General features: G+C 40.2%; 1 protein-coding gene across 5 annotated transcripts in view; it reads right to left on the minus strand.

Annotated features, from left to right (window-relative positions):
- The window catches only part of MYO6 (myosin VI), a 151,377-nt gene that overhangs the window by 64,261 nt on the left and 62,221 nt on the right, over positions 1-24,895 (minus strand). For all 5 annotated transcript variants that reach the window (XM_023517268.1, XM_023517267.1, XM_023517266.1 and 2 more), the window contains 7 exons: positions 23,921-23,990; positions 17,342-17,415; positions 15,018-15,147; positions 12,730-12,835; positions 10,452-10,507; positions 5,076-5,173; positions 4,393-4,557 (listed from right to left, as the gene is read on the minus strand). In XM_023517268.1, coding sequence (XP_023373036.1) covers positions 4,393-4,557; positions 5,076-5,173; positions 10,452-10,507; positions 12,730-12,835; positions 15,018-15,147; positions 17,342-17,415; positions 23,921-23,990 — 699 coding nt within the window. The remainder of the gene's footprint in view (positions 1-4,392; positions 4,558-5,075; positions 5,174-10,451; positions 10,508-12,729; positions 12,836-15,017; positions 15,148-17,341; positions 17,416-23,920; positions 23,991-24,895) is intronic.

Below are 24,895 nucleotides of genomic sequence, written 5' to 3' on the forward strand. Positions count from 1 at the left end.
CTGTGAGCTGTGATGCCACGGCACTCTACCAAGGGCAACAAAGTGAACACTCTTTCTCTTAAAAAATAAATAAATAAATAAAGGGCAACAATTTTACATCTTTTCAGTATCATGTATATTTTTTAAAAGATAATCTATAAAATAAGTGCTAGAGATAATGAAAACTCACTTCCTAGTTAATATGTCGTGTCTCAAATAAGGACCGACACTGTGGTTTAATATATCAAGTAACATGTATTTTAAATTCTGAATAATTAAGAAACTTTATACTTGATTTTCTTGATTTCTGATTTTAGAGTCACTTTTTCAGAACACGCCTTTCACCTTTACTGACAGTTAACGATGATTACACAGAAACCACAATCCCTCCTTTATGAATCCCGTCAGTTCAGCTTTGCCTGTCACAGTCACTTTGCATCCCAGAAACTTCTAAAAACTCAGTGTTTTCAAAACACAGAAGGAGGGAAGTCCTTCAGAAGAAATTAATATATTGGTCTCAAGAAGAATCTACTCCCCACATTTAAGGAGAAGTCAGGAAGTACATGGCGAACAGGATGGAAAATTTTTAAACATCCAGCTTCTTTTAAATCCGGTCACCATGACTCCATTGTACTGTGGCAGGAATTCCGAAGTTAAATATAGCAGATCACAGATATATACACTGAGGAAAAATGGATAGTAAATTGAACGATTAAGGGATAAATTAACATTTTAGATAATCAATGCATCCATCATCCCTCCTCCATTACAAGGAAATACTAAAATACAATAAAACTAGACAATGAAACGCAGAGTTTTTTCTTCTACCCTACAATATTTGAGGAAAAATAAAAGAAAAAGGACAAGGGATAATGCTGGTAGGCATTTTCAGTTGACTGTCTCAGAAACGAGCCCTTTTCTTAGTAGACTAAGAAGCACTTCCATACAGAGCCACAACAAACATTTTCTTTACTACCAAGTGTTTTAATCTCCCCACTGCGACTGTTTTGTCAAATATTTAGTTTTTGGACAGCTGGACTTAATATTTTTTTGCTTTTTTGAGACAATCTCACTATGTTGCCTTCACCAGAGTACCGTGGCATCACAGCTCACAGCAACCTCAACTCTTGGGCTTAAGTGATTCTCTTGCCTAACCCTCCCAAGTACCTGGAACTACAGGCGCCTGCCACAACACCCAGCTATTTTTTTCTTGCAGCCATCATTGTTGTTTAGCAGGCCCAGGCCAGGTTTGAACCCTGGTATATGTAGCCGGCACCGTAACCACTGAGCTATGGGGACCCAGCCAGCTGGATTTAATATTAAAAGCTAGAAAAGATACTGGATTCTTCCAACTTTTATATATCTAGAACACTCTCACTATTCCCCGCTGTCCATTCTCTTTCTACACATATTTTCTTTACATTGAGTGATCCGTGCAAGACTATGGCAAATATTTTCATAAACCATGGGCAAAAAAATTTGTGGAAAGTTTAAATAGTGCTACCATTTTAAACTTATTTCTAAAATGCATGTGTTAGGGGGCAGTGCCTGTAACTCAAAGGAGGAGGGTGCCAACCCCATATGCCGGAGGTGGTAGATTCAAGCCCAGCCCAAGACAAAAACTGCCAAAAAAAAAAAAAATGCATGTGTGAGTTAATAAAAATGTTTCCAACAGGTATACCAGGTATACCTGTATAATTATTACATACTAATTTGTATAAAGTAGTGTCCCAAAGAATCGAACAATTTTGGAGTTTTCAACCTACTATAGAGTTCTCCTTTTTTTATTGTTTTTTTGGTTTAGACAACAGAATTTATTTCCTCACAGTTCTGTTTGGTTTTTTTTTTAATTTCAGGTTAATATGAGGGGGGTTCTCCTTTGTTTTTACAACCTGATCTATCAATCACAACTGAACTACTGGAAAACCTGATGAAATTAACCAATAATCTTTCAGATCACTTTGAGGAAGACTTACTTGGGGAAAGGGCAGAGGAGCGTGTGTGTGTGCGTGTGTGTGTGTGTCTGTGTATGTGTGTCTGTGTGTGTGTGTGTACATACACGCGCACATCTGAGAGGAATATGCAATCAGGGGGCAGATGCATATAAGGCTGTTTCCCTTCTGTCCCTCAGAACCACCAGAAAGACCCTCCAGTTAGAAAGGAAATCACGCCTTCTGGTGCAGAGGAAAGGCAGGAAACCGCTGACCAGATAAATATCAGGAGCTGCCCTCTCAGGACGCTGCCATTGTGCCAGGAAAGGGTATGTCTCCGAGACTCCAAGTGGAAAGAAATGCTAGATTAAGACCAGAATAGTCACATCCCCTGACCATCAACTAACTGTCGACAAAGTCACATCATTATTGTTATATTTCATGTGACTCTTAGTAATTTGTATCCTTTTCTAAAAACCATTATAGAGAAATGCCTCTTCTACCATCATGAAGACAGTATGGGCAACTCACTTCAAATTCCAATTAATTTGGAGAGTTCTAAAGAAGGCTGGACGTTTTAGAAGTACATAAATAGAGCACTTACAAAGTATTTTCGGATTATGACATTTTAAAATCTCCAAATACATGGTAAAAGAAATTGCTTGAAGAAAAAGAAAAGCTGTCTGCAAAATCCAATGTGCATACAGAGAGACAGAGAGTCAGAGACAGACAGAGAGGTGCAGGCAGACAGAGCGAGCACTGAGAAATACATGCGTCGTGATTCTCAAATGGAAGATTTCTGCCCACGGAGGAGGTCGGAATCACCTGGTGAGTATCGCATGAACCACACTCCCATACAGCACAGGGACACTATTTTCTGCTAGGAACTTGTAAATTACATAATCACCCACAGCCACTACTTGTTGGAGTTTTGTGGCCTTGGCTTGGGATTCTCAGTTCTCTCTGTGCTGCCCTCTCAATTCCAACTCTGCTTCCTTTCTCAGGCACCTCTTCATCTGCTTGTCCCCATCAACTCCAGTTTGGATCTGGCACCTACTTGCCTGTATTACGCCAACTCCCTGCATAATCTCATCTCTTCACTTCCAATGTTTTAACTCTTGCCAGAGTGCGGGCACCTCCCAAATCCATATCCCAGCACACTCCAAGGCAGTTACCTTCAAATTGGTCCACTCAACTGTCTTTTGAACATCTCCCTTAGATAATCCACAGGCTCAAAACTGAACTCATCCTATATGCCACAAACCTTGTCCCAGCAATGGTAATTACATCCACCCAGCTATCCAAGTCAAATTTTTGAAAATTATTCTAGACTCTTCTTTCTCCCTACAATATTTAGTCTCTGAGTCCTATTATCTCCTAATATTCCACACATCCCTTTCTCTGACACTTGGCCATCGCTAATCACAGACAGGCATTTTACCCACACTTCAACTATAGCTACAGGTTCCCAAATAGTCAACCCTTGGTTCTGACTTCTATCCATCCCCTCTCCTACCCCTCCCACAAGCTATTCTCCATATTAAAGCCAAAGCAAAGCACTGATCTGGTACCTGTACCTGACTCCCTCTGCTTTTCAACAGCTCCTCAGAGAAGGTACCAAACTCAACCCCAGCCTCATCTCCCGCCACCTCCTGACTCGCCCTTTAAGGTGTTCCTCGCCCTTCTTCTCCATCTTACTGCATATACCAGGAAAGCCCTTTGCATCTTTCTGTGCCGAGTTAACACTTGAAAGCCCTTCAGGACTCTGATCAAGCAATCAGTTCCTCCACTAAACCTCTCTAAAACCCTGAGCTCACAAGGTTCTATGCACGTCTCCTCCTTCTTATCATGCAGCATGTCAGTCCTACTGTGTGTGTGTGTGTGTGTGTGTGTGTGTACACGTGTGTGTCCCACAACATTCCAAGTGGCTCAGGAGCAGGGACTGTGTCTTCATTACATTTTTAATCCTGGCACAATGCCTCATACCCAATCAGCAAGCAATAAATATTTTTTGCTAAATAAATAAACATAATCATGTGCATTTTACTAATATTTTTTCAGTGGTCAAACTTTTTTACAGATAAATCAAAGGTACATTAAAAGCTAGTATAGGGCGGCGCCTGTGGCTCAAGGAGTAGGGCGCCGGCCCCATATGCTGGAGGTGGTGGGTTTAAACCCGGCCAAAAACTGCAAAAAAAAAAAAAAAAAAGCTAGTATTACAGAATTATTATAAATTTCTAAGTGATCTTAAATTAATATGAGGCTTAACAAGTACCCTTCTACTATCCCCTTATGCACTCCTCGCACAGTACTATATTATAAACTCAACAGCAAACCTTAACACAGGTTTCTTCCGTGTGGCAGCCATGCTAACATGTTACACTGGATACAATGTAAGTTATACACACATTCACTAAAATTCTACAATTAAAGCCAATTCAATTTACAAAAATTATATACAATTTCTTTTGTTCCAACCTACCCGAAAATTATCTGGGGAGCTCAAATGAAGTTTTCCCCTAATATCTTCAGAAGCCCCAGCACATAACCTATAAAAGATATGATAATTCCTTTCCTCTTTGCCTTGAACACAGATCCTAGATTTCTCCAGAAGATAATGCGAGACAAATCCTCCAACAACTGAACTCTAGAAAACAAAATGAAGAGAAACTACATTTACATTTAAAGTCTTAAAGTATAACTTACCAATATTAAATTATTTACCTTTTCTAAGAAACAATCAAAGAGGTTGTAACACTCTTCAAACAAAGGGAGGAAAGCAGATAATTATATATAAGCTTAGAGTACTTATAAGTCAGCCTCATCTGAAACATCCTCATGAGTCTCTACCTAGATCCTGTGAAGGTCTGAGTCTCTGATTTGACCTTGCGCGGTGCCTCAACATCAGTGCTAGAACGTCTTACAAGAAGACCACATGTTAATTAATGCTCAATGCTGAAGTCAAATCCACTGTTTGTGTAATAAATTGTAGGGGAGCTTTTGGCTGTCACAGTAAACATGTATATATTCTCCTAACCATCTACGTAACAGAGAAACATAAAGGCATTTACCTTAAGTTCAAGTATAGCACCAGTTCCATCAAGACCCTTGTATTTTTCGCAAATACTTTCCAAACCTGTCATCCCAAAACTCACTCTCACGTACCTTTTCATTGAAATGTATTTCTACAAATTTTCCAAATCGACTGCTATTATTGTTACGAACAGTTTTTGCATTTCCAAAGGCTTCTAACAGCGGGTTAGCTATTGAGAAATAAAAATATTCCATCAAAAAATGAGCATGAAGGAAAATTATAAAATAGTATTTATGGTATATCCCCATTTGTTAATAAACACATATAAATGGCTAAAAATGTTATAAAAAATAACATGAAAGAGTTCACATGTAATGTCAAATTCTAGAAAAGTTTATTACCCACTATGTTCAGGCACTACTCAAGTACAGAAAATAAGAAATTACTCAAAATACATTAAAAACATACAAATGTTATGAGAAAGACTAAATTTTAAGAAGTCACTAGGTCACAAAATATATAACTCAACTTTAAAAATTACTCTCTAAGAGTTTAAGCTTTTAACAAATACATAAGCCCTTTAAGAGTACTGAGTATAACAGATAAAGCTATAAACATCTTATCACAAAATAAAGGCAACAATGTTATTACTTTCCTAAAACATTTTGTATATTAACATAATCTCCAGATTTAACATTTTTACATGCACATTCAGTGAAATTTAACAAATTAAAAGTGGGGTTTTTTTGAGACAGAGTCTCACTATGTCACCCTTGGTAGAGTGCTGTGGCATCAAAGCTCACAGCAACCTCCAACTCTTAGACTTAAGTGATTCTCTTGCCTCATCCTCCCAAGTAGTTGGGACTACAGGTGCCCGCCACAATGTCTGGCTATTTTTTTGTTGTTTCAGTTATCATTGTTGTTTAGCTGGCCTAGCCAGGTTTGAACCCACCAGCCTGCGTGTATGTGGCCAACGCTCTACTCACTGAGCTATGGGCACCGCCAAATGAAAAGTTCTGTAGAAATACCTAAGAAAGGCTTTTATTTTATACTCTCTCTCTCTCACACACACACACACACACACACACACATTTACCATGACTGGCTAAGGATTACCAGAGTCTATTCCTTTTCCATTTTAAAAAAAAAATTATTGATACATAACAATTGCACACATTTATGGGATACACATGTTTTGTTACACACACAGAACAGGTAATGACCAAGTCAGAGCATTTATTACTTCTGTGTTGAAAACATTTCAAGTCCTCATTCTAGCTGTTTTAAAACATACAGTGTTGATAAGCACAGCAACCCTACTCTGCTATCAAATACCAGAACTTACTCTAACTATGTACACGTGTACTGATTAACTAACCTTTCTTTAACCCTCCTACCACCAGCGCCCCCAACACACACACACATCTTTCCCAAGTTCTGGGAACTATCATTCTACAGAATCTATTCCTGTACTCACCAGAGTCTCAACTGTAAATAGACCAGATGAGTGTCAATCTTACATACTCTCCACCAACAACCTCAAATTGCTTCACAAAGTCTGTCAGAATATTTACGAAGCCTTTTGAATCCATTTTCTTATTCTATATACAGGAGAAAGTCAACCTAGTCTCCAAACTCTTTTAAAGATCATTCCCAGACATTTCACTTGCCAAAATGAGTAAGAAATGATTAAAACTAAAAGAAATGTTATCATATAGTCTCCCCTTTTCAGATGGGCAGGAAAACTGAGGCCAACAAGGTCAACTAACTCAGAAAGCTACTGACTAGCTATTGACAAGAGGGGGGACTCGTAACAGGCAGAAAGAACATACTACCTTACCAATGGCCCATTAGTCTGTGCTGATGAATTTATTATAAATGAAATACGCCAAAAGAGTTTAAGAACTTCTCCATCAGAAAATCATATTAATATTACATGTATACTCATTCCAAAATCAACAACCAAATTTCCATCAAAGACAGTATCTTTTTTTTTTTTTTTTTTGGAGACAGAATCTTATCCTGTTGCCCTGGGAAGAGGGCCCTGGTGTCATAGCTCACAGCAATCTCAAACTCTCAGGCCCAAGCAATCCCCTTGCCTCAGTCTCTGAAATAGCTGAGACTGCAGGTGCCCACCACCACACCTGGCTATTTTTAGTAGCAACAGGGTCTCATACTTGTTCAGGCTGGTCTTGAACTTCTAAGCTCAAGCAGGCCTCCCAGAGTGCTAAGATTACAGGGGTGAGCCACTGTGCCTGGTCCTAAATTAATATTTCTAATGAAATCACACTATCTTAATTTTTTATTACTATAGTGCCCCATCATTCAAAGAGAAATGTTCCAAGACCCCCAGTAGATGCCTGAGACTAAGGCTAGTACTGAATCTTCTCTGCACTGTGTTTTTTTGATCCGATCACCTAGAGGGTTGGTTACTAAATGACTCATGGGACAAGGGTGGGGAGCATAGACAGAGCGGACACACTGGCAAAGGGAGAACATCCTAGGCAGAACACACTGGGACAGTGCGATTAAACATTTAAGAACTGTGGCTGGGTGAGGTGGCTCACCTCCACCCTGGTAACCCTAGCACTTTACTAGGCTGAGGCAAGAGGATTGCTTTAGGCCAGGAGTTCAAGATCAGCCTGAGCAAAGAATGAGACACCCTTTACTGTTCCCCTAACTTCTCCTCTTTACAAAAAAATAGAAAAATTAGTGGGCACCCATAGCTCAGGGGTTAGGGCACCAGCCATATGCTGCAGGCCAGTGGGTACGAACCTGGCCTAGGCCTGCTAAACAACCAAACAACAACATAAAAAAAAAAAAAAAAAGAAAAGAAACAGGGGTTGTGACTGGTGCCTTTAGTCCCAAATACTAGGGAGGCTGAGACAAGAGGATCGCTTGAGCCCAAGAGTTTGAGGTTGCTGTGAGCTATGATGACACAGCACTCTACTGAGAGTGACACAGTGAAACTCTGTCTCAATTAAAAAAAAAAAAAAAGAAAGAAAAATTTGCCAGGTGGTAGTGAGTACCTGCAGTCTCAGCTACCAAGGAGGCTGAGGCAGGTGGATCACCAGAGCCCAGGAATTTGAGGTTGCAGTGAGCTATGATGATATCACTACATTCTAGCTTTAGAGACAGAGCAAGAAGACCTTGTCTCTAAAAAGAAAAAAAATGAAAACTTATGAATAGTTATTTCTGGAATTTTCCATTTAATATTTTCACACCACTTTTGACTGCAGGTAACTGAAGCAAGGAAAGCAAAGCCTTAGATAATGCAGACTACTGTATTATAAGAAAGGTCAGGGAGAGATGGACCCTTCTAAGATCTAATTTGGAACTTGCTCAGTTTTGCACGTTCACATTTGTAAGTTAGCTTATATTTCACTCATTTAACTTTACAACTGCATGTGTGGTGGGAAGATGGGATTTAAGGATGGCATTGGAGGGGAGTTAGGCAGAGAAGAGCAGGCATGGGGGAACGTGTAAGACAGACGAGGAATGAGGGATCTCAGTTTAGTATGACTGGGATGATAGGAGTTGGGAAGATGTTTCACATTCTAGTTCACTTCTGTAGTGTTTGACTTTCATACAACTCTTCAACTTAAATCTGTTTAGGAAAAGACATTTTCCTTTTGAAAGAAGAAAGGTAGGGGAGAAACCACATTTCAGGGAATTCTGGAGAAAACTCTTAAGACAGTATCAAAAGGCCCTACCGCCTTTTGATTACTTCTGCTATTTATTCTCCGTTAGGGGCTGCAGAATCGTACTTCCCGACTTCCTCAACAGTAACATATTACGCGCAGCCCAGCAGGTTACCATGGAAGAAACTGGGCTGACCTCCAGCTCACAAGCCAGTCTGCACCTCAAGTAGGCAAGTCAGAATACTAATGAGTCTCTTCTGGAGTTAACCCATAATTTGTTCTTTTTTTCTGAATTTATTCAACTTTTAAGAATGATTCCTTCACTAATATGAGATGCTTGAACTATGAATAAAGCATTAACTATGAAATCCTCACAACTGAGTGTGTCGCAAAATCACAGTGAGGACTGTAAATAAAACTAGAAAATTCTTTATATTAAAAAACATGAAAATTTTTATTGACATGTAAGCAAAATATTAGATCTGGATGTAGATTCATCTACATACTAATTTTACAGCTGTGGAAAGCACACAAGTGTAATGTGTGATCTTGTAAAATACATGAACACAAAAATCCTCTAATATATATTTTTTTTTTTGAGACAGAGTTTTACTTTATCGCCCTTGGTAGAGTGTCATGACGTCACAGCTCACAGCAACCTCCAGCTCTTGGGCTTAGGTAGTTCTTTTGCCTCAGCTTCCTGAGTAGCTGGGAGTACAGGCGCCCATCACAACACCCGGCTATTTTTCTTGCAGTTTGGCTGGGGCTGGGTTTGAACCCCCGACCTCGATGTATGGGGCTGGTGCCCAACCCACTGAGCAACAGGCACTGCCCCCCTAATACATTTTTGTTCAAATAAATGGTTTTAAAATGTCTAAAATTTAAAATATGCGTTCAGTATGGCACGGGGCCAAGATGCCTAGGTATATAGCCCTGTTCCACAAATACGAGCTATACCATCTTCAGCAAGTTACTGAAACTCTTATTACCATCTCTGTTTTTCTTCTTTAAAGTGGGGATAAAATAATACCTACTTCATTCTTCAATATTAAAATTACAGAACAGCATTTAAGCAAATCAGATAATTCCTATTATATCACGTGTATGTGAGTATCACACCATTACTACAACACTGACTGAGTACCGAGTGAGGAAGGGAGGAAGGGAGGAGAAAGAGTGTCCAGAGCAGGAATGGGCCACACCGAGCACTTCAGGTGAACTCACACACTGGGGCATGACTTTAAGAACAATATGAGTGACTAGAAGATTTAAAGCGAAAGTGTTCAATCCCGCCTCCACACAGAGACTGGACTAAGAAGAAGAGTGTGAGTGAAGGGGAGTTGATAAGGCAGAAGGAAGGGTGCGGCTTCCACGTCATGGGAGCCCAGACCAGCACTCTCCAAACAGAGGCACAGGAGACTTTCTAGGAGCATAGCCAAGAAGGGAAAGCTTAACGAAATCCATTTACACACTCTTGTCTGCCAAGCAAACTCTTTCACTAAAATGATTTCTCCAAAAAGTTGGTTTGTTAACGTCAAACAACCCCTCTTCCCCTTCCCTTCTTTACAAAACACAGAGTCCACAAAACAAACGGAGGTCGGCAAGCTGCCTGTACTTCTTTCATTCATCCAACGGAATTTACGCCACTTGTCAGGCACAATCCCTGCCTTCTCAGCGCTCCCACGGGGTGGGGTGGGAGAGGGACCACAACATTAAATACATGAGAAGACAGTATCTGAGCCAAGATTTCTGGAGACAGGAGGGTCTTCTGCATGTTTGAGAAAAGAACATTCCAGACCACTGAACGGATTCTTGAAAGTTAATTTAAGAAGATGCATAATAATCAAAAATAAAAGTTAACAATACCTTCAACAATTCTATCATCAATATCTTGACCTGTTCCATAGGATTCAGTCAGGTATCTATTTAAAATATAAGATAAAAAAAAATGTGGATGACAATAATATCACATACGATGTAATTTTAATATTACTTAACACACAGAAAACTAAAACCTAGATCACCATTAGAACAATTTGTTGAAAAATTACCAATTTATGTTTGAATACAAACCATTTTGTGATAGCTTTTAAAATTTATTTAAAATTCTATTGGATTGTCTCTAATATTTAAGTCAGTATCATTTTTTAAAACTATTTTTGGAAATATTCTGATTTTCACCAACTATTTGGCTTTAAATATATTACATATCTATAGAAGTATGGGACTAATGGGTGTACTCATGAACTACATGAGATTCCAAGGCCTTTTGTCATAAACTATTAATTCAATCTTTATGGCTACAGAAAATACAGCAATTTGCCAATAAACAGCTGGGAAGTTATCATACTTCACGCTGTTACGCTGAAAGATAAAACACAATAGAATAACTATTTCCCTGGCACATTCCAAAGCAAAAAATAATCTTTGACTTACAAAATAAATCTACATTGTTAAGTTTACAGTTTAGCTTTTTGTTTGTTTTCATATATTAACCAAAGACTCACAACAGGACTATTATTAATACACAAAGGAGAGAAAGAATAAGAAACTGAGCCACTCAGAAGTCCCAGAGTACTGGAAAGTATTCATTTAACCAGAATACCACACGGGGTGGATATGAAGTTCATGTGCAATTTAAAATAGTTTAACATGGCAAACTGCACACGAACTGTTTGTCCACCCTGTGTATGACAGCCATTAACAAACTCTCGGCTGGAGTGCAGCGGCATGACCATGGCTCACTGCAGCCTTGAACTCCTGCTCTCAAGCAATCTTCCTGCCTCAGGCCCTGAGCAGCTGGGATTGTAGGTGACCAGCACAAAGCCCAGCTCATTTTTTAATTTTTTTTGGTGGGTTCGGGGTCTTGCTTCGTTTCTCAGACTGGCCTTGAGCTTTTGGCCTCAACCTGCCCAAAGACGTTCAACTGGTTTTAAATAAATAATTCCAAAAGGCACACACATTTACGTAATAAACAGCAAAACTGCAAAAATGGTTTGACCACACAGCAACCAACTAAGAACTCTGATACAGTAGGAATGTCCCTGGCGAATGTGCCGGTCCTCGCAGGAGCTCAGTGGGTGGACTTCACCTCCCTGGTGCGTAAATTATAAGCACAGAGCTATAGCAAGTGCTATGGTTCCTTCCACCTGTAAAACTCTATGATTCTAAACAAAACGTAGAGTTTAATTGATGGCAGTGAAGGGAACACTTCACCATGTGGAGTGTAGAAATAAGGCAGAAAAACTATCCTAAGTTTCAGGTAAAAAATGGCTTCACAACCAAACCAACAGCAGAAACACTGAGAATAGAATGCAGATGTTGGATTTTGAAGGAACATGCCTCGATTTTCCTCTGGCCAACCAGTACTGGTGTCCTCCAGGATCCCCGTGTGACTAACATGGCAGAGCTGGCTCACAAAAATCTGTGGATCAGCTTCCATGCCCGGGGTCTGTATCTTAAAAGGCATAGAGCCCACAGCATTCCAAACTATGTCCTCAAGTGTGCTAAGGTGTGCATTAAAAGTCAACCTGTTCAAATCCGCAAAGAAATACTGCACACCTATGCTCAGAGCAGCACTATTTATTGACACAAAAGCCAAGAGGCAAAACAACCCAAGAGTCCATCAACAAATGCCCGGAATAACAGAGTGTGGCATGTACCTGCAATGGAACAGTAGCCTTAAAAAGGAAGGAAAGTCCGGCACACACTACAACATGGATAAAACTTAAATAAAGCCAGTCAGGGAAAGACAAATACGGGGTGATTCTGCCTACATGAAGCGTCCAAAATAGGGAAATCCACAGCAACGGACAGAAATCCACAGGGAAATCCAATAGGGAAATCCACAGGGAAATCCACAGGGAAATCCACAGGGAAATCCACAGGGAAATCCAAAATAGGGAAATCCACAGAACGGTGGTTGCCGGTGGGGGGAGCGGAGAGATCAGCCGCCGCCCGAGGCAGGTTCCAGCTCTGCACAGTGGTAAGCCCTGGAGTTGTCCACACAGCAATGTGAGCACACTGAACACTGCAAGCTGTACACTAGAAATGCCTGAGATGACAAACCTTCCATCGTGCATTTTTTAACCAAAACAAAAATATTCAATCTGTTCAAAATAGGTCATGTCAGCTGAATACTCACCTTAGAACAAATTTTGTATTTTCTGTTTTGCCAGCTCCGGACTCTCCGGATACAATGATAGACTGACTCATCTTGAGCACCTTCATGTCTCGAAAAGCCTTATCAGCTGCGGTCAAAATACCACATCAGGGATGAATACATTAAATACAACAGTTACTAAACGATAGTTCACTTTAGAAGCCCTTGCTCTTAAAAATATAAATGTGTGTTTACTGTTAACGAAATTTTAAAATGAAATCACTCGGAAGTGTTTAAAACACCTCTAGAAGTATTTACTTTCAATGTTCTATGTCCCTACCCGTAGGTAACATGAAATCCAAGCAAACAACAACAAATTAAATCTGTGGTGGAGTCTCCACAATTACGAGCTGCCGCTCGGCTCTCCCTAATACCAAAGCAGATCTACAGAGGGATAAAAAATGCTCACTATGCGTAACTAATGAAGTCCCCAGTGAAAAGCAAGAAATCACGAGTTTCCAATTAAGAAATCTGGCAAGCAAAAATTCTGCTGGAGGAAAAAAAACATAATTGCAAAATAAATTCACGGGGTTGTTTTTCCTGTGATGCTATTAAATTTAAACATCTTGCAGAATCTATCAGCATTTCAAAGATGGGCAAAATTAACTACTTTAGATTTCCTAGATTTGCCATTGGTTATACATGTAAGTTATTTTTTATTTTGTTTTAGAGACAGAGTCTCACTTAGTCGCCCTTGGTAGAGTTCTGCGGCATCGTAGCTCACAGCAACCTCAAACTATGGGCTCAAGAGATCCTCTTGCCTCAGCCTTCCAGGTAGTTGGGACAGTGCCTGCCTATTTTTTAAGCGACAGGGTCTTGGCTCTTGTTCAGGCTGGTCTCAACTCCTGAGCTCAGTCAATCCACCCACCTCAGCATCCCAGAGTGCTGGGATTACAGGTGTGAACCACCGTGTTTGGCCCTTATACATATAATTTTTAACTGACTTCATTACACTCTCAACAATTTAAGCTATAAAATATCCCAAATTTTAAGACTACAAAGAATAAGTTTTAAATAATTTTATGCTGGTAAAGCAATCTCAAAACAATCTTAATTCAAAATTAGTGCCTGACCAATTTGGCTTCTAAAGGACTATTTCTCATCTTGGACCACGTGATGAAGAAGGCCACCCATGCCCATGAAGAAGGCTTTCACTCTGAGAAGAGAGTGCAAGTCACATGCAAGGGTACAGACATCCCTTACCCCTCTGTCCAATTATCAGCAACCTGTTCTACCCACTTTTATAGAATCATTCCAAACAGTTTTCTTTTTTTTTTTTTAGCAACAAAAGGCTAAAACTAAAAGCTGACTCATTTACATTTCAAATATCCTGCTTCTCTCCAGGGATAAGTTTTCTCACATTCAGGTTCTAAGGATTGGGCACCATTTTGTAAGCTGATAAAAAATATACTGATGCCCATCAGAACTTCTTACAACCAAAATTAAATTTGCTGTGGCCCTGAAGGTGGCTGACATATTCACTCGGCCTGGTAGTACCTGGCACACAGGGCAACCACATCTGGGCATGAAGCCCTGCTAGGCCAAAACATGACCGTGGCAGGAAAGCCCAAAGAGAAACAGACCGCACTGCAAACCAGCACTAAAACACGTCATTTAGCCGCTGGTTACATCTGCCACCGCTGCACTCGTGGGGGCAGGGGCAATTTCTACTTCTGATTGATAACTGTATCTCTCTGCCTCAGAGCTTCGAGATGAGAGACAGGCTGAGAAAGGCATGGACACAACTACTGTCTTCCCACAAAGACTCTCCAGCAGGATGAAGCATATGCCGACTACAGTCCCTCAGTTCTATAAAGCCCTGATGCAAGCTGACGCACGGGAGTCTGCTCCTGCAGCTCAGACCTAGCCCAGGCCACATGCTCACAGAGGATGCGCTGATGGGCAGGACAAGTCAGGAAACCCTGGAAGAGGCACCTTTAAGGTGAGGCTTGCCATGCTGAAGGGTCAGTAAGCACCAGTGGCTCAGCTTGTATTAAGTCCTACTTTCAACTGGGCAAATATGCCTAAGAGAACACAGGCGTTTAACAAAGATTATGATGAATCACTGTCCCATGAGTTGGCTATAAAAGTATGTTTCCCCACCTGTGTGAAATGCCTACTCCTAACAATGCTGACACTGTACCCGGGATGCACACACATCAATCAAAACATACATTCAATTCATGCCATTTTTCATTAACCCAGAAGAAAAACTAAGTAAATCTGTACACAATACAAGGGAAGAATTAAAACACAACTGAATCACTTACCAATGGCAAAGACATGAGGTGGCATTGTCCCAAGTGATTTTCCTTGATATGACTTTATTGTTTCTGAGGAATATATTTTAGGTATGTCAAAATACGGGTTCACTGCGATCAGAATGTTGGCGACATATGTCTGCAGAAGGAAAGAGTCAACATAAAACTGTCCAATTACTTCTTTCATTTAAAGATAAATAAGGTTTACAGGAGAGAGAAATAAAACACAGCAAAGTTTAATTCTCTAAATGACCAGGATAACCAAATTGGCCCTAAATATTCCCTGGCCTCTATAGGGAACAGTCCTCTACCCCTGGAATATCCATATCTTCTCACCCCCAGGCACGTGAAACTCAGCATATCCAAAGCCAAGATTATTTCTTCCCACCTAGCTCTGCCTCAAAGAAAATATTTCCCGCCCACATGCTGTCCCAGGTGCAAGGCATCACCACCAAGTCACCGCAGGCAGACAGGGAGACAGAGATCTCCGTCCCATTTGGGCTGCTTCTGTTGACTCTACTTCAAAATCCACTCCCCTCCTTCTATCTGACACCTGAACTTTAGTGATCTCTGTTCCTCCCGTACTTCATTCACCCTACTAGTGAAGAGTTTAATATTTATTGAGTGTGGGACCCTCTGAGCTCAATCCCCTCACTGAATGCCAAGGCTGATTTAGCTCTGAGGTGAACATTAGGTCCCAGATTTCTGCAAAGGAACATATGCTAACCATCGCCTAGAACACTGGCGGGTTAAATATTTAATGAGCAACTTAAGCTCGCTTTTAAGTTTGGAATTCGGCACACGTAAGATGCTCAACGTGAGTCAGCTGAGTGGATTTTGCTTATTTCTACTCAAGAATGGACATTTAAACCTAAATACAGCTTTTATTGAGTTGATTATTTTTTTTAAATCAAGGGAAAAAGTAAAGTCTTCCTACTGTATACAACCAGAACATGGCAAGTAACTGCCTCTGGAGTAGACTTGATGAGTTCTATTTCCCAGCTGTCACTACTTGGACAGATGGCAAAGACTAAATGTAATTTAGTCAGAATTAAGTAAGTACAATTAGGCAAATTGATAGTGATATAGAAGATCAAGACTGTCATTTGATCTAGTAAGTGTCAAAGAAACCATGTGTTTTCTTCGTTCAAAAATAATGAAGAGTCCCAGCTTTATAACAGAGAACTAAAGTGGGGTAATTTATCCCTAGCCAACAAAAGAATCTACGACTAGGTGTTATTAGAATAAAACCTCATACATGCTCAATGAGTAATTATAATTAAAACATACTAGTTAAGCATCATCTGAATGATTTAGTATAAACCCTATTTACATAGAAAACACTATGTTTCAATTTTTAATATCTAGATTTTTAAAATAGGATAATTAAATTATAATTAAAACATACTAGTTAAGCATCATCTGGATGACTTAGTGTAAACCCTGACTATTTACACTGAAACACTGTGTTTCTGTGTTTCTTTCTTTCTTTGAGACAGAGCCTCAAGCTGTCACCCTGGGTAGAGTGCTGTAGCATCTCAGCTCACAGCAACCTCCAACTCCTGGGATTAAGTGATTCTCTTGCCTCGGCCTCCCAAGTAGCTGGGACTACAGGCACTCGCCACACCTGGTTATTTCTTTTCTTTTTTTTTTTTTTTTTTTGATTGTAATTGTCATCGTTGTTTGGCAGGCCCAGGCTAGATATGAACCCACCAGCTCTGGTATATGTGACTGGCGCCCTGGCTGCTTGAACTACAGATGCCCAGCCCTGTGTTTCATTTTTTAATATCTAGATTTTTAAAATAGGGTAAGTAGGGTTTAATAAATACTATAACTCTTTAGGCTTCTCGATCAGCATTTCTGTGTTGATACTTCCTCAGATACAGCCTTCTATTCTAATTTACACTTTTTCTCACATAAATTTTTAACTTCAATATACATTGCTTACAGGTTACCTTATATTCTCTACAGAACAATGTGGAAAGTGAAGTAATTAAACAGACCTAAAGACATAGACCAAACTAAAAAAAAAAATCAAAACTCAAAATCACAATGGTTTTTAAAGACTCAAATCGGATATTTTTAAGTCTAAAAGATATTAGATGAGCTCGGAATTCATTTGATTTCAGTAATATTTATTAAGTGCCTATTTTGTACCAGGCTTGTTGTTAGCCCTGGAGTTAGAGCAGTAAACTAGAAAAACCCTTGTCCTCAGGGAACTCACAGTCTATTCAACAAACTCAGATCAGGCAGCATTTTCTGATAGAAAATTTTACGCTTGACAAAAATCAAACCATATCATGTAAAATTCAAACCATACGTAAGTTACTTACATAAATTCTGTCTTTACTATATCGAACTTTGATATTATGAAGGAGTGTGGCTTCATTTAAATACATTAATGAACCTAAAACATAAAATTTGTAAATCATTAGATAATTGAAGAAAAAAGTAAAAGAGAACAATACTATCTTAATCTGAAATCAGTTTGATCTAACCTAAAATTCACCTATTAGGTTAAATTTAATTCCATCTTTTTAAAACCTCGGTCTATGTAAATCTCAGAGGATGATTTAAAATGTGTCTCAGTTATATTACATGTTACTGTGATATTTTAAATAATGGATTTCCAACGAGGAGAATATAATTAGTAAGTGCCAGTTACTACACATTGATGGAGGCTGGTTACCACCGACGGCTCTAATTTAATACACTTCTGACATAACAGTGGTGAAACTACTCCAGTTTGATGCTTATAATCTTATTGATAAAACACAAAAGATAAAATTTAGAATGGAGATGGAGCATCAGATCCTTCAGTCAGTCCCTCACAACTGACATTATGAAATCAGTCTTAGGGAAATGATGTCTTAAACCAGGACATGAAGGTAACTAATGGCAGACTCAGAACAGGTATCTTGTTTTTCTGATGTCTGTCCTCCGAAGCTGACAGAGTCGACTCCCAGTCTATTGTCCAACCCTCCAATCCTCTGAGCTGTACCCAGCCTGGAGCTGCAGGACACAAAGACCACTCCTGACTGGACAGTGTTATCGGCCACCCAAATCGCAAACCTCAATCAGCACCAGAAATGTCTCCTCTCTCCCAGTTTCCAAGTATTTATGACACGTGAAAAAGTACAGTCTAGTACCAAACTCAGCGTGAACACTCAGACGTCAGTATGGCCTGAATCTCTGCTGTTCTCTGTTCTCTCCACTTCTACTGCCTCAAACCCCACTGAGGTCTCGGTACCTCTTATGTACCTATTGCCCCAGCCCCTCTCCTCTCTAATCCGCACTGCTCAGCACATGAACAAGCTACAGCCCTCATTAAATCTCTCTTCTTAGGAAATATCAGCGGGTCTCTCTCTACTGTCTATGCCCACAGTTAAGCCCGATCAAGGCTCTTACTGAACCTCCATTCATAACCTTCTCATATAATTTTCCACAACTCACTTTAATATGGTCAGACTTGTAGGAAAACTGAACTATTTATCAAACTCAGGTATCATACATGTGTCAGCTACCACCTGGAACATCCTCTGGGAGTCAAAAATCTACCTGTCCTTTAAGGTCAAGTTCAAAGATTATCTCATAATCGATACTTCCCCATTCTCACCACCAACACCAAAACTACTCCCGACTCTGTTTATGTTGCTTGCCACATACTGCCAGTACGATGCTGAAGGCTTACACATCTGGTTTTGGCTGCTGAACCAGATTTGTGAGGGCAGGACGCTGCCTGCTTCATTTGTTTGAGTGACGCCTCACTGAAGTCACACTCTTGCCCCCACTGCATGGTGTGCTTAATAACATAACTCAACACTGGACCAGAACTAACAAACAAAAGCCTCTGTTACACCAACCTCAACAAAGGCTGCCAAGCTCTCTGCACTCGTGTCATGCAGCCAGTTCACCTTCCAAGGACACACACCTCTCTGCTTTCTACTGCTACTCAGGATGGAATAAAAGCAAGCAAGAAGTGAGTAGACTCCTCACAGCTTTCTTTGGAAGGGCAGCTTTCTTTGACTTGAGGAAGGATTTGGAGCAAGGCAGGCAGCAGAGGGGTATCTGGTCACCTACATTTTAACAGCTCTGCTATTCCACCCTCGTTTCACAGAGCCTGGTCAGCACGCAGCTCTCTAACCAAAGCAATCTGTTGAACCACTCCGCTATCTCTCACCTGCCTCCAAAATACCTGTTGATGGCACTCTCTCTGCTTTCTCTAAGAACTCCTAATCCTACAGTACACCCCCTACAGTACACACCCATCCTACAGTACACCTACAGGCTAACGGTAAAAGCCTGGACTGATCAAAGCTCGGCCTCCTTTCCCCACCTCCTGCCACGCTCACCACATGCCTTCTCAGAGATGCCTGCCTGGTAAAATATCTCCCAATGTCAACGAAAATTTGGACAAGAGGGTCTTTCCCTTAAATCATGCTACTCAGGCTATTCCATATTCATGAGGTTATGAAAAAGGAAAAACAGGAAAAGTCTGCAACCCTTGGTTTGCTGAAATGAAAGTCTTAACCGCCTGCACCTCCCTAAAGGTGTGACCTCGGAAGGTTCACACAGGTCTCAGAAATGGCTTTCCGGCTCCACCTAATAATCCCTTCCTGCAGTACTCCCCTGGTACTCAGCTCTCGGATTACTTGTTTGGCTATTTGCTCGCAAGCTTTCTTGTGAACTGTTTACCTTTTATGCCTCATTATTCACAGATTTAACTATATTCAAACGAACATTAAATTTTTTTTCTTTTTGAGAGTCTCACATTGTTGCCCTGGGTAGAGCGCCATGCGTCACAGCTCACAACAACCTCAAACTCTTAAGCAATTCCCTTGCTTCAGCCTCCCAAGTAGCGGGCTCTACAGGTGTCCGCCACCCACCTGGCTATCTTTAAAGACAAGATCTCACTCTGGTTCAGGCTGGTCTCCAACCTGTGAGCTCAGGCAATGCACCCACCTCGGCCTCCCACAGTGCTAGGATTACAGGCATGAGCCACCACACCCAGCCAAGAACATTAAAATTTTAAAGACAATTTTTAAAATAACACATAATAAAAGACTACACACAATTTGTTTCTTTATAAACATGTTGGCATAATAAATAAATATATAACAAACATATGGAAAAGTTGCTAATGAAGACTAGATGACTTCATTGTTCAATTTAAGGATCTAAATAAGAAGTTATCTGAGCATTTAAGACCTTGCTTAATTATTATAGCTTCTGTTCCCTGAAAGAGAAAAAGAACCCACAAACTTCAATACAGAAGTCAATCAATTCTAAATTTATATCTCATTACTGAAAAAGAGACTGAACAAGGAAACTTTTAGGATTCTCATTTTAGACTCTTTGTTATACTCAACAGCTAACAGGTAATAATTTATGAAGAATACTTTGTGCTATGTAGGTAATTGTAGCTTAAAATTGGCATAAATGCTATTATTTTCCCTTTAATTAGTGACTTCACATCCCTGAATTATTTTCCGGTACTAATGACCAATAGTCAACTAAAGAAGTAAAATTAACATACTAATCTCTACATATAAAATTCTTCCTAGAGAAAACTTAGAGCTGAAAGTAGATAATGAATTTCGCTACACGGTTAGGACACCACCAAAAGACATCTGTCTCTGTTTCCACAGAACCTTTACCGCATACTTCACAACACTCGGACATCAATCATTTAATCATTGCATTATTACAATAATACAGAGAAAAAGATTTGGAAACCTGTGTGAGACCCAAAAAGGTACTGCCCCGTATCACTGGCAGAGGACAGTAGTGGAATGCGGCAAGCCCCAGGCAAAAGGACGAAGTGATGGAACCAGTTCTGCTGGAAAACCTACATCCTCAACTCAGCATTTAAAGACGCATTAGTGGCAGGGTTTCAGAAAAGGGACTTCTGGTTCCCAGCCACGCGTTAACCCTGTGCCACCGAGCAGCATCCAGGAAACACCTAGCAACGCAGCAAACCCACACTAAGGCTGAGAAAACACACCAAGACGAAGGGGACAAAGGGGGGCTTTTAAAATACTGATGTAAGAAATATTAAAAGTAAGTCAATTTATTATATTTAGCTACATATACCTTAAAGTCCAAAAAGGATTAATCTCTAGTTCTGCACACTCTGCAAAGTTTTAACAGAAAATAATTTTCTCCTATTTTAGGTTTGATATAGTCTCATTCCTCTTTTTATTTTGTTCTGATTGCTGTTTAAAAATGTATTAACTAGGCTCAGAGCCTATAGCTCAGTGAGTAAGGGTGCCGGCCACATACACCAAGGACGGCAGGTTTGAGCCCAGCCCAGGCCTGGTAAACAATTGACAACTGCAACCAAAAATAGCCCGGCACTGTGGCAGGCACCTGTAGTCCCAGCTACTTGGGTGGCTGAGGCAAAAGAATCGCTTAAGCCCAAGAGTTTGAGGCTGCTGTGAGCTGTGACACCACAGCGCTCTTGAGGGTGACATAGTGAGACTCTGTCTCAAAAAAAAAAAAAAATTTATTAACTAAGCTGGGCACAGTGACACGCTGCTGGCAGACTGAGGAGAGAAGATCACTTGAGCCCAGGAGTTCTAGACCAGCCTAGCCCACACAGTGAGCCCTCATTTCTAAACAGAATAAAACAGGCCAGGTGTGCGGGCTCATATCTATAATGCTAGCACTCTTAGAAGGCTGAGGTAGGAGGACTGCTTGAGCTCAATCAAGAATATGAGATCAGGCTTGGCGCCTGTGGCTCAAGCTGCTAAGGCGCCAGCCACATACACCTATGGTGGCAGGTTCGAATCCAGCCTGGACCCACCAAATAATAATGACGGCTGCAACCAAAAAATAGCCAGGCATTGTGGCGGGCGCCTGTGGTCCCAGCGACTTGGGAGGCAGGGGCAGGAGACTCACTTGAGCCCAGGAGTTGAAGGTTGCTGTGAGCTGTGATGCCACAGCATTCTATCCAGGCGGACAGCTTGAGGCTCTGCCTCAAAAAAAAAGAAAAAAAGAATATGAGATCAGCCTGAGCAAGAGTGAGACTCCATCTCTATAAAGATAGAAAAACTTAGCCTGTGGTTGTCATAAGCACCTGTAGTCCCAGCTGCTTGGGAGGGTGAGGCAGGAGGACTGCTTGAGCCCAGGAGTTTGAGGTTACTGTGAGCTAGGCCGAGGCCATGGCACTCTAGCCTGGAGCAACAGAGCGAGATTCTATCTCCAAAACAAAGATAAATGAATGAATAAATAAATACATAAAAATAAAAATCTCATCAAACAAACTCTTTCACAATTTTAGAAAGAAAAGGATCTCCATCTTTTTTTTTTTTTTCAATCTCTTGCACCTGATAGTAACACCTACTATTTACGGGGAGACTGTTAAAAGTCAGGCACTGTGCCAAGCATTTAATTTATTTTTTTCTTGTTCTTTTTGAGATGAGTCTCACTCTGTTGCCCTGGGTAAAACACTGAGGGAGGCATCATCACAGCTCACAGCAACCTCAAACTCTTGGGCTCAAGAGATCCTCTTGCCTCAGCCTCCGTAGTAGCTGGGAGTACTGTTGCTGATCACAAAACCCAGTGAGTTTTCTATTTTTAGTAGAGATGGGGTCTAACTCTTACTCAGACTGGTCTCAAACTCCTGAATTCAAGCAATCCACCCACCTTGGCCTCACAGAGTGTTAGGATTACAGGCATGAGCCACCGCGCCCGCCAGTGTGCCAAGCATTTTCAATACGTCATCTCTAAGCACACAACACAGACATTATCACTCCCATTACACAGCTGAGAACCTCAGAAGGCGGAGGAACTGCCCACGGGCACATAGCTTCCTAGTGGCACCATCAGGATCAGAATTCTGCTGCTGAACTCCACAGGCCAGGGCTCTCCTATTACCCTCCCTAGTCCAGGCTGCCCATTTACAGAGAGGACTCTTCCAGGCTTACTCAAGTGAAACTCCAGAGAAAATCAGTAAGAACTTTCTCCTTTTTCTTTAAGTGGAGAGTTTGTTAGATACCTTTAATGAAATTCATGACAACTGCACATGATTCTCAAATACTGCACCCCCACCAAATGAAATAAGATTACTGCTTAATCTTGAAAATGTGGAAATAAAATGGCCTGCTCAGTAAAGGTTTTTGTTGCCAACATGCTATTTGTAGTCCAGTTAATACTGTATTTTACTATGATGTCCTGAAATAAATTTGTCAATTAGTAATTATTAAACAGTTTGGGAGGTTGGGGGGGCTGAGATAGTTTCCTTCTGCTTCCTGGGCTAGAGCACAGTGGCTTCATCATCACTCACTGCAACCTTAAACTCCTGGGCTCAAGCTTCCTGAGTAGCCAAGAGTGCAGAGAAACGACCACACCTGGCTAATTTTTCTATTTTTTCTAGAGACAGGGTCTCACTCTTGCTCAGGCTGGTCTTGAACTCCTGACCTCACGCAATCCTCCTGCCTCAGACTCCCAAAGTGCTAGGATTATAAGAGTGAGCCACCACATGCAACCATTAAAGCAGTATTTCTGAAAAATATATGCTTTAAACACTGACACTAAATAACTCTTACTGACTCAACTTCCAAATTACTAAATCACACATTCTACTATGAAAATCATCTGGCCCCAGACGAGGTTCAAAATCACCTTCAAAACCACTAACAAGAGACCTTTAGTTCAAGCCTCTTATAAATTATTACTATTCCCCACATTTGCACAACTGAAATAACACTAAAAGGACATTCAAGACATTCAAATGTGAGACATAATAAACTCAGGCCTTCTGAGTTTCTCCATTTGCTTGAACCCTCGTGTCAAAAACCTGGAATTCTTTTCAGAACTAGGGTGGTATGCCAGTAGCATGAACACTAATTTATGTTCTGAAGAACAGTTGCTTTTCTGTGCTAAGAACTAATTTTTAACTTGATACTTACAATTATCTTCCACATCTTTTTTACTGTCCTCTTCTGCAGGGAACACTTGGTTTATGAGAGCCAAAAATGTCTAACAAGCAAAACAAGAGCTCATTAAACTTGAGGCTTGTAAACAGTAAGAAAAATAAAGTATAATTGGTTGCATACTTTGTAATAATGCCAACAATATGCTCTTTATTAAAAAATAATATAGACCCTACAATTTAACAATTCATTAACCCAAAACCAAGAGACTAGCTTTACTTATAAATATCATCTACTGTTATCACAGGCATGAAATCAATAATGGAAATTAGTAAATAAGCATCCTAGGCTCTAACTCCTAAAATGGAAAGAACAAGAAGTATATTTATATCAAAACTTTACACAGAAATGCCATTTAAAAACTTTTGGAAATTTTAATATTTGTATACAGTAATTTTATTGTTTCTAAAAAGAAAAAAATAACATTCAATCAGATATAACAACAGAATAGACTATTAATAAATGCTATTGTTTGAATAAAACCTATTTGACACAAATGCCTACACAAAAGTGTCAGAAATATAAATAGAACAGAAAAACATCTGATTCATAAAATTAAAGGTATCCATGAATAAATTTCCACTTCTTTTACCACTTAAATGCCGTGGTAGACGCCACGGAATTAAGATAGCATCTTGTAAGAGAGAACAAATGATCTCAAATTACATCTGAAGAGAATTAAATTTTAATCCATGTCATTCTAATAGTTATTTATAAATTTATGCAGTACTTCTCAAACAATTACAGCTACTCTTATGGTTGAAATTTCCAGCCATATCAAATAAAACTTTAAGGAAAATGGCTGAATTAATTTAAAATAATATTTTTAGGTCTCTCTCTGTGTACGTACAGATATGCAGGAGTATAAGGCAAGGCCACCACTGAGGCACAGAGTTAAGACAGGCGGTCAGGACGACCTCAGTTCAAAGTCAGACGCAACTTACAAAACTG

This window comes from Otolemur garnettii, unplaced genomic scaffold, assembly GCF_000181295.1.
Source record: "Otolemur garnettii isolate 467f Iridium unplaced genomic scaffold, OtoGar3 scaffold00107, whole genome shotgun sequence".
Taxonomy (NCBI): domain Eukaryota; kingdom Metazoa; phylum Chordata; class Mammalia; order Primates; family Galagidae; genus Otolemur; species Otolemur garnettii.